The 13587-nt window shown below is 51.9% G+C and overlaps 1 protein-coding gene and 1 long non-coding RNA gene across 2 annotated transcripts in view; one reads left to right on the top strand and one right to left on the bottom strand.

The window, feature by feature from the left end:
- LOC135973519 (uncharacterized) overlaps nt 1-13587 on the bottom strand; it is a 33751-nt gene that overhangs the window by 17232 nt on the left and 2932 nt on the right. The window lies entirely within an intron of this gene.
- Nucleotides 7743-9670, top strand: LOC135973351 (uncharacterized). The gene is made up of 2 exons (XM_065556238.1): nt 7743-8448; nt 9049-9670. The coding sequence occupies exons 1-2, from the start codon at nt 7911-7913 to the stop codon at nt 9549-9551; spliced, it is 1041 nt and encodes a 346-aa protein (XP_065412310.1). The 5' UTR covers nt 7743-7910; the 3' UTR covers nt 9552-9670.

Here is a 13587-nt window from a genome sequence, read left to right as displayed (position 1 = left end):
TCCTCTCGTTTGGGCTATCCACTGCCCCCAGAGTGTTTACAAAATGCATGTTGGTGGTAGCGGCCTACCTCAGAAGCATGGGGTACAGATATTTCCCTATCTGGACGATTGGCTTGTCAAGGGCACCTCCCGGTCACAGGTGAGGGATCACATGGTGCTCCTCCTGTCCAAGTGCACTGCCTTGGGCCTACTGGTAAACAACAGCAAGTTCACGTTAGTCCTGGTCCAACGCATAGAGTTTATTGGGGCACTCCTGGACACAGTGTCGGCCAAGGCCTCTCTCCTGCCAGACAGGTTCAAGACCCTGAAAGGTCTCATCGACTCAGTCACAAGGTTCCCGGTGACAACAGCCAGGGTTTGCCTGCAGCTCTTGGGTCATATGTCGGCATGCACGTACGTGGTCCGTCACGCCAGACTCAGGATGAGGCCCCTTCAGCTCTGGTCGGCCTCAAATTTCTCCCAGGCCACGGACAGGATGGACAAAGTCCTCACTGTGCCAGATGCTGTGATTACCTCCCTGCGGTGGTGGTCCACCCCAAACAACATGCTCCAAGGGGTCCCATTCAGGGACAGGGCCCGTTGCTGGAGCTGGTGTCCGATGCATCGGACCTCGTTTGGGGGGCTCATGTGGGGAGCTTTCAGACCCAAGGCCTGTGGTCGGCTCAGGACCTGATTAGGTACCTACACATAAATGTCAAGGAGCTCAGAGCGGGTGCAGCTGGCGTATATGGCCTTCCACTCGCACCTGGAGGACAAGGTAGTCAGGGTCCTCACGGACAACACAGCCTCGAAATTCTATATCAACAGGCAAGGTGAGGCCCGCTCCTCTGCCCTTTGCCTCGAAGCCCTCAGGCTGTGGGACTTCTGTATAGCCCACGACATCCACCTGAAGGCCTTCCACTTACTGGGCGCCCGTAACGAGAGGGCGGATGGCTTGAGCAGAGACTTTTCCTCACAACACAAGTGGTCCCTCCACCTAGAAGTGGCCCACCGGCTCTTCTGAAGGTGGGGAACTCCCCAGGTGGACCTATTCGCGACTTGGCAGAACCGACGATGCCCCTGGTTCTGCTCCAGGGGGGACCTGGGGTGGGATGCTATCTCCGATACCTTTCTCCTGTCCTGGTCAGGCTGGCTTCTCTACGCCTTCCCCCCGTTCCCTCTAATCAGCAGGGTCCTGGAGAAGATAAAGTTGGACAAGGCCTGAGTCCTCCTGATTGCCCCGGTGTGGCCCAGGCAGTATTGGTATGGGACCCTCATGGGCCTGGCGGTAGCTCCACTGTGGCCATTGTCCCTCTGCCTGGATCTGCTCTCACAGGACCAGGGCCACCTCCTCCATCCCAACCTAGCGGCTCTTCACCTTACGGCGTGGCTGCTCAATGGTTAGGTGGAGAGGAAAGAACATGCTCAGAGCAAGTTCAGCGCGTCCTCCTCGAAAGTAGACGGCCCTCAACTCGCCGCGCTTATTTGGCAAAGTGGTCCCGGTTTTCTAGGTGGGCGACAGACCAGGGTGTCTCCCCAGTGACCGCCCCGATCCAGCTTATCCTTGATTACCTCCTCCACCTGAGGGCCCAGGGCCTGGCGCCATCGTCTGTCAAGGTGCACCTGGCGGCCATATCGGCCTTCCATCCACTGGTGCAAGGACACATGGTGTTTTCCCATGCTATGACTGGCTGGTTCCTTAAGGGTCTAGACCATCTTTTCCCGTATTCTAGACCTCCGGTTCCACAGTGGGACCTAAACCTGGTGTTGGCTCGTCTCATGGGGCACCTGTTTGAACCACTGGCCACGTGCTCCTGGTCTCACCTCTTATGGAAGGTGGCCTTCCTGGTTTCTATCACATCGACCAGGTGAGTCTCAGAGCTCAGGGCCCTGACCTCTGAACTGCCGTACACGGTCTATCATAAGGACAAGGTCCAGCTGCACCAAACCCTGTGTTCCTCCCAAAGGTGGTCTCTGCCTACCACATGGGCCAGGACATTTTTCTACCAGTCCTCTGCCCCATGCCTCAGGTGTCCAGTGAGGAGCGCCGTCTCCACATGCTCGATGTGCGGCGGGCTCTGGCTTTCTACCTCGAGCGGACTAAGCCATTCAGAAAGTCCTCACAACTGTTTGTTACCTTGGCTGAGCGCGCGAGGGGCCGGCGGATTTCCACTCAGCAGCTTTCCAATTGGATCACTTTGTGCATCCGTTCCTGTTATGAGCTGGTGGGCATTCCACCGCCACCCATTGTGAGGGCACATTCAACCCGGGCACAGGCCTTATCGGCTGCCTTCGTGGCCCATGTCCCCATCCAGGAGATTTGTAGAGCCACCACGTGGTCATCGGTTCACACGTTCACCTCGCACTATGCGATTATCTCCCAAACCAGGGATGATGCTGGGTTTGGCAGGGCTGTCCTTCATCCTGGGAACTTGTGAACTCCTACCCACCTCCAACAGATATAGCTTGGAATCACCTATTGTGGAATACACTTGAGCAATCATTAGAAGAAGAAAAAACAGTTACCTTTTCCATAACTGGTGTTCTTCGAGATGTGTAGCTCATGTCCATTCCATATCCCACCCTCCTTCCCCTCTGCCGGAGTTGTCTGGCAAGAAGGAATTAAGGATGGGAGGAGCGCGCAGCTCCCCTTATACCGCGCCAGGCAGGTGTCACTCCAGTGGTCATGGGGGGTGCTCCCCCCCTACAGGTACTGCTAGGGGAAAAACTTCTGGCACCGGTGCATGTGATGAGTACACACACATATTGTGGAATAGACAATCTCAAAGAACACCAGTTACGGAAAAGGTAACTTTTTTTTCCTTTTATGAATAAACCTTTAGATTTTAGATTCTAAAGGATTGGCAACAGCATGATTTGTGGGTAAGATCTGATTTGTATATTGACCTGGGTCTGGGGCTTGGTCCTTTGGGATCAGGAGAACCTTTTTTCTTTTACTGGGGTATTGGTTTTCATAACCATTCATCCCCATAACGAGTGGCACTGGTGGTGATACTGGGAAACTGGAGTGTCTAAGGGAATTGCTTGTACGACTTATGGTTAGCCAGTGGTGTAAAACCAAAGTCCTCTCCGTCTGTCTGGTTTCTTGTGCCTTAGAAGTGGAGAAACCTCAGCCTTGGGATGTAACTGCCCTGCTCTAAGCAATTTGTCCTCAATTGATACTCTCAGAAGTGTCCCACCAAAGGCAGCATCGTTACAGCTGCCTTCAGAGCTGGGTGGCCACAGAGTGGCAGCTGTTGGCTGGATGCCCAGCTCTGACAGCAGTGCCCCGCCAGCAGCAATGCAGAAGTAAAGGTGATAATACTATACCATGCCATTCTTACTTCTGCGCTGCTGCTTTCAGCGCTGGGTGGCCAGAGAGTGGAAGCTGCTGACTGAGGGCCCAACTCTGCAGGCAGCAGAGCAGAAGAAGGGTGGCAATAACACATCATGTCATCCTTACTTCTGCACTGCTGCTGGTGGTGGCTCTGCCTTCAGAGTTGGGATCCCAGCCAGCAGCCACTGCTCTCCAGCTGCTCAGCTCTGAAGGCAGCACCATCGCCAGCAGCAGCAGCACTAAAGTAAAGGTAGCAGTACCGCAACACCTCTTACAATAATCTTGCCACACCCACACACCCACAACTCCTTTTTTGGGTCAGAACCCCTACAATTACAACAGTGTGAAATTTTAGATATTTGAAATCGTGAAGTTTATGATTTTTTAAATCCTATGACCGTGAAATTGACCAAAATGTACCGTGAATTTGGTAGGGCCCTAGTGATAATATTAATTAAAACACTACATAGAACCAATAGCATAATCATCTCAGTTTAACAGGAAGTAGACCCTTAGTAGTTCTCTGGGACCTTCTTAAGGCTGTTGGTTCATTACTAAGGCTATGATTTTGCCACGGAGGTCACTTCAGCATGGGGGGCTGGGAGCTGCAAGGTCCCTTTGCCTCCGCAGTGGCAGGGAGCTGGGAGATACTACCGCCATCTGAGGTAGCAGGCTCCCTAGCTCCAAGCCACCATGGGCAGTGGGGGTACCCCACAGCTCCTGGCTGCCATGGGTGGGTGGGGGTATCCTGAAGCTCCCAGCCAGTATGGGCAACAGGGGGACCCATGCAGCTCCCCGCCTGCCATGGCGGGGCAAGGGACTCCAGAGCTCCCCGGATGCCGCGGCGGGGCAGGGTGGCCCCTGCAGCTTCCCACCGCAGCGGCAGGAGGGGATCCACAGTTCCCTGCCACCATGGTGGTGCAGGGGGATCCCTGCAGCTCCTCGGCCACCGCAGAGGGACAGGGGGATCCCCACAGCTCCCTGCCAGCTGCGGCTTGGCATGGGGATCCCCGCAGCTCTACACCACCTGCCGAGGGGCAAGGAGACTCCGGCAGCTCCTCAGCCACTTCCACGGGGCAGGGGAACCCCTGCAGCTTCTTGGCCACCATGACGGGGCAGGGGGACCCCCACAGCTCCCCAGCTGCCGTGGTGGGGTAGGGTTATCCCTGCAGCTTCCCAGCTGCTGCGGCGGGGCATGGGATTCCCACAGCTCCCCGCCACTCATGGTGGGGAAGGGGGACTCCAGCAGCTCCCTGGCCACCATGGTGGGGCAAAGGGACCTCCGCAGCTCCCCGGCTGCCACAGTGGGCCAGGGGGACCCCCGCAGCTCCCAGGCCCCTGTTGCAGGGCAGGGGGACCCCATGTTAGTATATATAGGCTTGTTTGTCAGCCTGATATAGAATTTTGGGTTTGACTTTTTGATACTCTTATATCTTATACTATTATGTGTGAACAAAGGACAAAGACACTGTGTGTGTTGCTTCTCCCTAGCCAGATGGGTTTGTTAGTATAATGGGAAGAGAAAAGGGATAGAGCAGTTAAAGTGTTATGCGGGGGCATGGTGGGAGTGTAATATATGAGCATACACTTGAAGACTGCCTCAACCCCTATCACAAGGCAAGGTCAAGAAACCAGTCGGGAGGGGCAAAGGGGGATTGGGGGGAGGTAAAACACTAAAAGGCCAGAGAAATGCCTGTCGCTGACTGTAGCACAACCTCACTTCTCACCCCTCTCATGGGCTATAAAAGAGATGGGATGAAGACCCATGACCCCCCAAAATGGAACATGACCATAAATTGTAAGGGGTGGGACTGTGGGCATACATTGCGGGTATATATGGGCCTGTTAAGAAAGAGAAGGTGGGAATGGGGACACAGGCAATGCTCTGCGGCATCAGAGCTGGGAAGGGACACTGAGAAACAAGGCTCTGCAACGTCAGAGTTATGGTACACATGCTTGCTGGAAACTAACCCCAATAAACATTGCATTGCCTGCACTTCGGACTTCTGGTCTTCTGCTTTCTGTCTGCGTGACAAGAACCAGGGGAGAGGGTGAAGGGAAAGCCCTCTAACATCTTGCAGCTCCCCACCATGGCGGAGGCAGGGAGACCTCCGCAGCTCCCTGCCACCACAGGGGGTAGGGAAACCCTGGAGCTCTGAGCCCCCACAGGTGGTGGGGCCCCCAGAGCTCCCAGCCCCTTCCTATTTTACCATTTATATTTTTAGTAAAAGTGAGGGACAGGTCACAGGCTTCCGTGAATTTTTCTTTATTGCCCATGACCTGTCCCTGACTTTTACTGAAAATATCCATGACAAAAATCTTAGCCTTATTCATTACCTATATTTTCTATTTCCCTGTTCCTGGGTAACACCAGGTCAATTTGAGGGATCTGGCCATTTTCATCAGGGTTTTGGTTTGCCCATTGCTCCTGGGGACTGTTAGTCTCAGGATGCTGCTTTCCTATCAACCCTTCCCCTTTCTTTTGGTACTGGGAGCTAGTGAACCAAAAAACCCCACTGAGTTTTAGTAAGGAACCAACAGTCCCCTTACACATATAAATAGTTAAAGCCATTCATTGTGTAAGCAGAGTCAGGATGAGCTCTACCCTGACATCTGGTGGTAAATTATGGCAAGTGTGGAAAAGAACTCCAGGGGCTGATCTTGTTTGCATAGGCACACCCTCCCGCCTGGCATGAGACAACAGCAATGGAAAGTGGTTACTTTGGCTGGTGTGGGATCCCCAGTTTCTCTGTTATTGGGGCAGGAAGAATAAAGTTTTGTTCCACTGGCCTTGATTCACAGAATCAGGGTAACTGTTGTATGACAGAAGGACTCACCATTAACTAAGTAGCACTTGCTTGACAAGGGGCATGGGTTACAAAACCTAGTGAATTAAGAGAGGTTGGGGGCAGGTATTTGTACCTGGTGGTATGGGCCCTTTTTGTGAGCCTAAAACACCAATTGTATTTTCTTCTCTCTTCACTGTTGAATGTCAGAGCTAACTTTGATTCCATTAGGAGTCTAGTTACAGGCTGCTGAACTGAATTCACTTTGGACCAATAGGTTTCAGAGTAGCAGCCGTGTTAGTCTGTATCCGCAAAAAGAAGAACAGGAGGACTTGTGGCACCTTAGAGACTAACAAATTTATTAGAGCATAAGCTTTCGTGGACTACAGCCCACTTCTTCGGATGCATCCGAAGAAGTGGGCTGTAGTCCACGAAAGCTTATGCTCTAATAAATTTGTTAGTCTCTAAGGTGCCACAAGTCCTCCTGTTCTTCTTTTTTTGGACCAATAGTGCACCAGTACTGGGGCTCCCCTACTACTAGCTGAAATCACAAAAGAGCTAAAATTACTAAGAGCTGAGATCACTGAGTGCTGTGTTAACTAGTGGGGGAGCCTGAAGCTATATTGCTAAGTGGCTGGCGGAGCAGTTTGTGGGGACGGCTGGAGGAGCAGCCAGCAGAGCGGAGCCTTGCGGGGACGGTTGGAGCGACCCAAGGAACGGCGAGCGGAGCAGAGCCGTTTGTGGGGACGACTGGAGCGGCTCACGGGTCGGGGAGTGGAGCGGAGCAGCTGGTAGAGCAGAGCAGTTCGTGGGACGGCAGGAGTGGCTCACAGGACGGCTGGTGGTGAAGGCTGCGGCGGAACCCCACAGAGAGGTGGCCGGTCGGCCTCGGATCACGTAAGGTGCCCCTTAACACTCCGCGCACCCCCCTTTGAACTCTGGGGCTGCACTGACCAGGGACAGAGAATTTGGGGGTTTTTGGACTTTGGTGATTCTTGGGTTGCTGGACCCAAGAGACTTTGGGTGTGTTGGACTTTTGGGACTTCGGGTGATTTTTGGGTTGCTGGTTTCAAGAACCAATGGGAAAGGACACAGCCCAATTTGCTGGGGTGGGTCTTCACTCATGGTTTGGTCTATGAACTCTAGTTGTGGTGTTTTTCCAATTTAATGCTATGTCGTTTACCTCATGTTATTAAACATTTTCTGCTACACCGAGACTGTGCTTGTGAGAGGGGAAGTATTGCCTCTTCGAAGCACCCAGGGGTGTGTGTAAGATTTTCCCAGGTCACTGGGTGGGGGCTCGCGCTGGTTTTGTATTACGCTGTTGGGATGAGACCCCTATGTGCTGAACCCGGCCCTTGCTGCTATCAACTCGGCCTGGCAGAAGGGTTACAATTGTAATAAAAAGATGCTGTCACTTTGTGGCCTGGTCTACACTACGGGTTTAGGTCGACTTTAGCAGCGTTAAACCGAACTAAGCCTGGACACGTCCACACAACGAAGCCCTTTCTTTCGACTTTAAGGGTCCTTTAAACCGGTTTCTTTACACCACCTCCGACGAGGGGATTAGCGATAAAACCGGCCTTTGCGGGTCGGAATTGGGGTAGTGTGGACGGAATTCGACGTTATTGGCCTCCGGGAGCTATCCCACAGTGCTTCATTGTGACCGCTCTGGACAGCACTCTCAACTCAGATGCACTGACCAGGTAGACAGGAAAAGACCCGCGAATGTTTGAATTTCATTTCCTGTTTGCTCAGCGTGGAGAGCACAGGTGACCACGCAGAGCTCATCAGCACAGGTAACCGTGATGGAGTCCCAGGATCGCAAAAGAGCTCCAGCATGGACCGAACGGGAGGTACGAGATCTGCTCGCCATATGGGGAGATGAAGCAGTGATAGCTGAACTCCGTAGCAGTAAAAGAAATGGAAAAGTATTAGAAAAGATCTCCAAGGCCATGAAGGACCGAGGCCATAACAGGGACACACAGCAGTGCCGCATGAAAATTAAGGAGCTACGGCAAGCTTACCACAAAGCCAGAGAAGCAAACGGAAGGTCCGGGGCAGAGCCGCAAACTTGCCGCTACTACGCGGAGCTGCATGCGACCCTAGGGGGTGCAGCCACCACTACCCCAACCGTGTGCTATGACTCTCTCACTGGAGAAACACACAGGGAAGACGGTTCGGGGAACGAGGAAGATGAGGATGGAGGTACTGTAGGTAGCTCACAGCAGCAAGGAAGCGGAGAAACCGGTTTCCCCAACAGCCAGGATATGTTTGTGACCCTGGACCTGGAACCAGTAACCCCCGAACTCACCCAAGACCCTCAGGGCACACAGGAGACCTCTGGTGAGTGTAACTTTGTAAATATTTGTAAACATTACAAAAAAAAAAAGCAAGCGTGTTTAATGATTAATTTGCCCTGGCAATCGCGGCTAGTACATCTACTGGAAAAGTCTGTTAACGTGTATGGGGATGGAGCGGAAATCCTCCAGGGACATCTCCAGAACGCTCTCCTGGTTGAAATGGGGTGATTTTATTAAGGGGACATTCAGAGGCGCCCGTTCCTGCTCTTCTGAACAGAAATGTTCCCCGCTGTTAACCACGCGGTGGAGGGGAGGGGTGAAGTGATCATCCCAGAGAATCGTGTGTGTGGGGGGGGGTGGGGGGGGTTACTTGTGTTTGTGCCGCATGTTAACCGGGAAACCGCAGCCCCTCCTTTTACATTGAAAACCCATTTTAAAATGGACAACCCAATTCATCCTTGATATGGGAAATGTGCTGCTGTTTGCAACCTTTCCCGCATGTTAAGAAGGTTAAAAAAGCCAAAACACTGTGGCCTACCGTGGCTGCCTGCAAGCCGAAATATGCGACCTTGTAATGAAAGAGTGTACCCATTGTTCTCTAAAATGTGTCTTTTTTAACCACCTCTCCCTTCTCCTCCACCAGCTGCAAATGTTTCTCCTTCGCAGAGGCTCGTGAACATTAGAAAGAGAAAACGTAGGACGAGGGACGATATGTTCACGGAGCTGCAGATGTCCTCCCACGCTGATAGAGCACAGCAGAATGCGTGGAGGCAGTCAATGTCGGAGATGAGAAAAGCCCAATATGAACGAGAGGAGAGGTGGCGGGCTGAATCGCGGGATGAACAGAGCAAGTGGCGGGCTGAAGACGATAGGTGGCGTCAGCTTGCAGACAGACGGCAAGAGTCAATGCTCCGTCTGCTGGAGCATCAAACTGATATGCTCAAGCGTATGGTTGAGCTGCAGGAAAGGCAGCAGGAGCAGAGACCGCCGCTACAGCCCCTGTGTAACCAACAGCCCTCCTCCCCAAGTTCCATAGCCTCCTCACCAAGATGCCCAAGAACACGGTGGGGGGGCCTCCGTCCACCCAGTCACTCCACCCCAGATGATCGCCCAAGCATCAGAAGGCTGGCCTTCAATAAGAGTTAAAGTTTTAAAATGCAGTGTGTCCTTTTCCATCCCTCCTCCCCCACCCATCCCAGGCTACCTTGGCAATTATCCCCCTACTTCTGTGAGGAACTAATAAAGAATGCATGAATGTGAAAAAACAATTACTTTATTGCCTCTGCAAGCGGTGCTCGAATTGGGGAGGGGAGGGTGGGGTGGGGTGGTTGGTTTACAGGGAAGTAGAGTGAACCGGGTCGGGGGGGGGGGTTTGGAGGGTTCATCAAGGAGAAACAAACAGAAGTTTCACACAGTAGCCTGGCCAGTCACAAAACTCGTTTTCAAAGCTTCTCTGATGCGCACCGCGCCCTGCTGTGCTCCTCTAACCGCCCTGGTGTCTGGCTGCGCGTAATCAGCGGCCAGGCGAGTTGCCTCAACCTCCCACCCTGCCATAAAGGTCTCCCCCTTACTCTCACAGATATTGTGGAGCGCACAGCAAGCAGCAATAACAATGGGGATATTCTTTTCGCTGAGGTCTGAGCGAGTCAGTAAGCTGCGCCAGCGCGCTTTTAAACGTCCAAATGCACATTCCACCACCATTCGGCACTTGCTCAGCCTGTAGTTGAACAGGTCCTGACTCCTGTCCAGGCTGCCTGTGTATGGCTTCATGAGCCATGGCATTAAGGGGTAGGCTGGGTCCCCAAGGATCACGATAGGCATTTCAACATCCCCAACGGTCACTTTCTGGTCCGGGAAGAAAGTCCCTTCCTCCAGCTTTCGAAACAGAGCAGAGTTCCTGAAGACGCGAGCATCATGTACCTTTCCCGGCCATCCCACGTTGATGTTGATGAAACGTCCCTTGTGATCCACCAGGGCTTGCAGCAGCATTGAAAAGTACCCCTTGCGGTTTACGTAGTCGGTGGCTTGGTGCTCCGGTGCCAAGCTAGGGATATGGGTTCCTTCTATGGCCCCGCCACAGTTTGGGAATCCCATTTCAGCAAAACCATCCACTATTGCCTGCACGTTGCCCAGAGTCACTACCCTTGCTATCACCAGGCCTTTCATTGCCCTGGCAAATTGGATCACAGCAGCCCCCACCGTAGATTTGCCCACTCCAAATTGATTCCCGACTGACCGGTAGCTGTCTGGTGTTGCAAGCTTCCACAGGGCTATCGCCACTCGCTTCTCAACTGTGAGGGCTGCTCTCATCTTGGTATCCTGGCATTTCAGGGCAGGGGAAAGCAAGTCACAAAGTTCCATGAAAGTGCCCTTACGCATGCGAAAGTTTCGCAGCCACTGGGAATCGTCCCATACCTGCAGCACGATGCGGTCCCACCAGTCTGTGCTTGTTTCCCGGGCCCAGAATCGGCGTTCCACGGCATGAACCTGCCCCAGTGACACCATAATTTCCACATTGCTGGGGCCTGTGCCTTGTGAGAGGTCTATGTCCATGTCAATTTCCTCATCACTCTCGTCGCCGCGCTGCAATCGCCTCTTCGGCTGGTCCGGGTTTCGCCTTGGCATGTCCTGGCTCTGCATATACTCCAGGACAATGCGCGTGGTGTTCATAGTGCTCATAATTGCCGCGGTGATCTGAGCGGGCTCCATGATCCCAGTGCTAGCTATGGCGCCTGGTCAGAAAAAAGGCGCGAAACTAGTATCTGATGGACCAGGAGAAGGAGGGAGGACGGGAGGGAGGGAGGGCCGAGTGACGACATGGCGTACAGGTACAGGGAATTAAAATCAAGAACGGTGGCTGTGCATCAGGGAGAAACACAAACAACTGTCACACAGAATGGTCCCCCCAAAGATTAAACTGAAAACCCTGGGTTTAGCAGGCCGTTGATTTGACGGAGGGAGGGGGAAGCAAATGAATACAGAGCAAATCTATTTTTTACATCTTAAGACGACGGTGCAGCATGACTGATAGCCCTCGGCATCTTTCTGGGTGCTTGGCAGCAAATACTGGGCGCTTGGCAGTTAGTGTATGACGATGGTCTTCAGGCCTATTGCACAATCGGGTGCTCGGGGAAGACTCTGCTAACGTGCAATGACCCGACTTGTAATAGGACGGTTAACAGTCGTAATACACCATCTACTGCCAAAAGGCAATCCCCACAACTGCCAGCACCCAGATCGCCGATGAAAGCTACCAGTCTACTGCACCGTCTACCGCCAAAAGGCAGTTAGCAGCTGCTGCTGTGTAGCAATGCAGTCCCACGTCTGCCGGCACCCAGAGGACATATGGTGACGGTGAGCTCAGCTGAGCTGAGCGGGCTCCATGTTGTCTGCACAGGTAACCCAGGTAAAAAGGCGCGAATCTATTGTCTGCCGTTGCTGTGACGGGGGGGGGGGGGGAAGGGCCTGACGACATGTACCCAGAACCGCCCGCGACACTGTTTTGCATCATCCGGGCATTGGGATCTCAACCCAGAATTCCAAGGGGCGGCGGAGACTGCGGGAACTGTGGGATAGCTGTCGGATAGCTACCCATAGTGCAATGCTCCGGAAGTCGACGCTAGCCTCGTACTGTGGACGCGGTCCGCCGACTAGAGCACCTAGAGCATTTTATGTGTGGACACACACAATCGGCTGTATACAACCGATTTCAATAAAACCGGCTTCTATAAATTCGAACTAATTTCGTAGTGTAGACATACCCTGTGAAATCACATCATTTCTTGGTTCATTAAAGACATCTCCAAGTGCCTCATTCTCTGCCATGGCTTTACTAGAGATCCCACAAAACAGCCCATGTTATCAGTGACTCTCAGAATGAGAACGCTTTAATGAGCCAGGAATGCCAAAGTATTTCACAGAGACGAGGTGGGTGAAGTAATATCTGCAAAAAGAAGAACAGGAGTACTTGTGGCACCTTAGAGACTAACAAATTTATTAGAGCATAAGCTTTCGTGGACTACAGCCCACTTCTTCGGATGCATATAGAATGGAACATATATTGAGGAGATATATATACACACATATACAGAGAGCATAAACAGGTGGGAGTTGTCTTACCAACTCTGAGAGGCCAATTAATTAAGAGAAAAAAACTTTTGAAGTGATAATCAAGCTAGCCCAGTACAGACAGTTAAGGAGTGTGAGAATACTTACAAGGGGAGATAGATTCAATGTTTGTAATGGCTCAGCCATTCCCAGTCCTTATTCAAACCGGAGTTGATTGTGTCTAGTTTGCATATCAATTCTAGCTCAGCAGTCTCTCGTTGGAGTCTGTTTTTGAAGTTTTTCTGTTGTAATATAGCCACCCGCACACTCACACTCACTCTCACACTCCTTAACTGTCTGTACTGGGCTAGCTTGATTATCACTTCAAAAGTTTTTTTCTCTTAATTAATTGGCCTCTCAGAGTTGGTAAGACAACTCCCACCTGTTTATGCTCTCTGTATGTGTGTATATATATCTTCTCAATCTATGTTCCATTCTATATGCATCCGAAGAAGTGGGCTGTAGTCCATGAAAGCTTATGCTCTAATAAATTTGTTAGTCTCTAAGGTGCTGCAAGTACTCCTGTTCTTCTTTTTGCGGATACAGACTAACACGGCTGCTACTCTGAAACCTGAAGTAATATCTCTTATTGTATCAACTTCTGTTGGTGGAAGTGAAAAGCTTTCGAGCTACACAGAGCCAGACCAGAGGTCTGTGTGGCTCCAAAGCTTGTCTCTCTCACCAACAGAAGTTGGTCGAATAAAATATATTACCACACCTACATTGTCTCTTAATACCCTGGAATCAGCATGGCTACAACCACACTGCAAACAGGGTATTTCTCCGTAGGGGAAAGGAATTTACAAAGGGAAGTTGCACATTCTGTCATGAAGTGCTCTGTCTCTCAGGCTGGTCATTGGAGTGTTTAGAACATGTTACTAAGCTTAATTCAGGTTTTGTTTTCACTTTGCAATTTCACAAAATGTTCTGAAGGGATCCTGCAAGGTGCTGAGCACCCTGGTCTTGCACCGTCAAAGCCCTTCAGCACATGCTTGACTTTAAGCACATGAACTGTTTCACTGACTTCATCTCTGCACGAGTGTTTTGTAAGATCAGGGCCTGAGCGCTCCGCACC

The sequence above is a fragment of the Chrysemys picta genome, chromosome 9 (assembly GCF_011386835.1).
Source record: "Chrysemys picta bellii isolate R12L10 chromosome 9, ASM1138683v2, whole genome shotgun sequence".
NCBI lineage: Eukaryota > Metazoa > Chordata > Testudines > Emydidae > Chrysemys > Chrysemys picta.
Note: the sequence above shows the minus strand (reverse complement) of the source record. Positions and strands in the feature narration are given on the sequence as shown.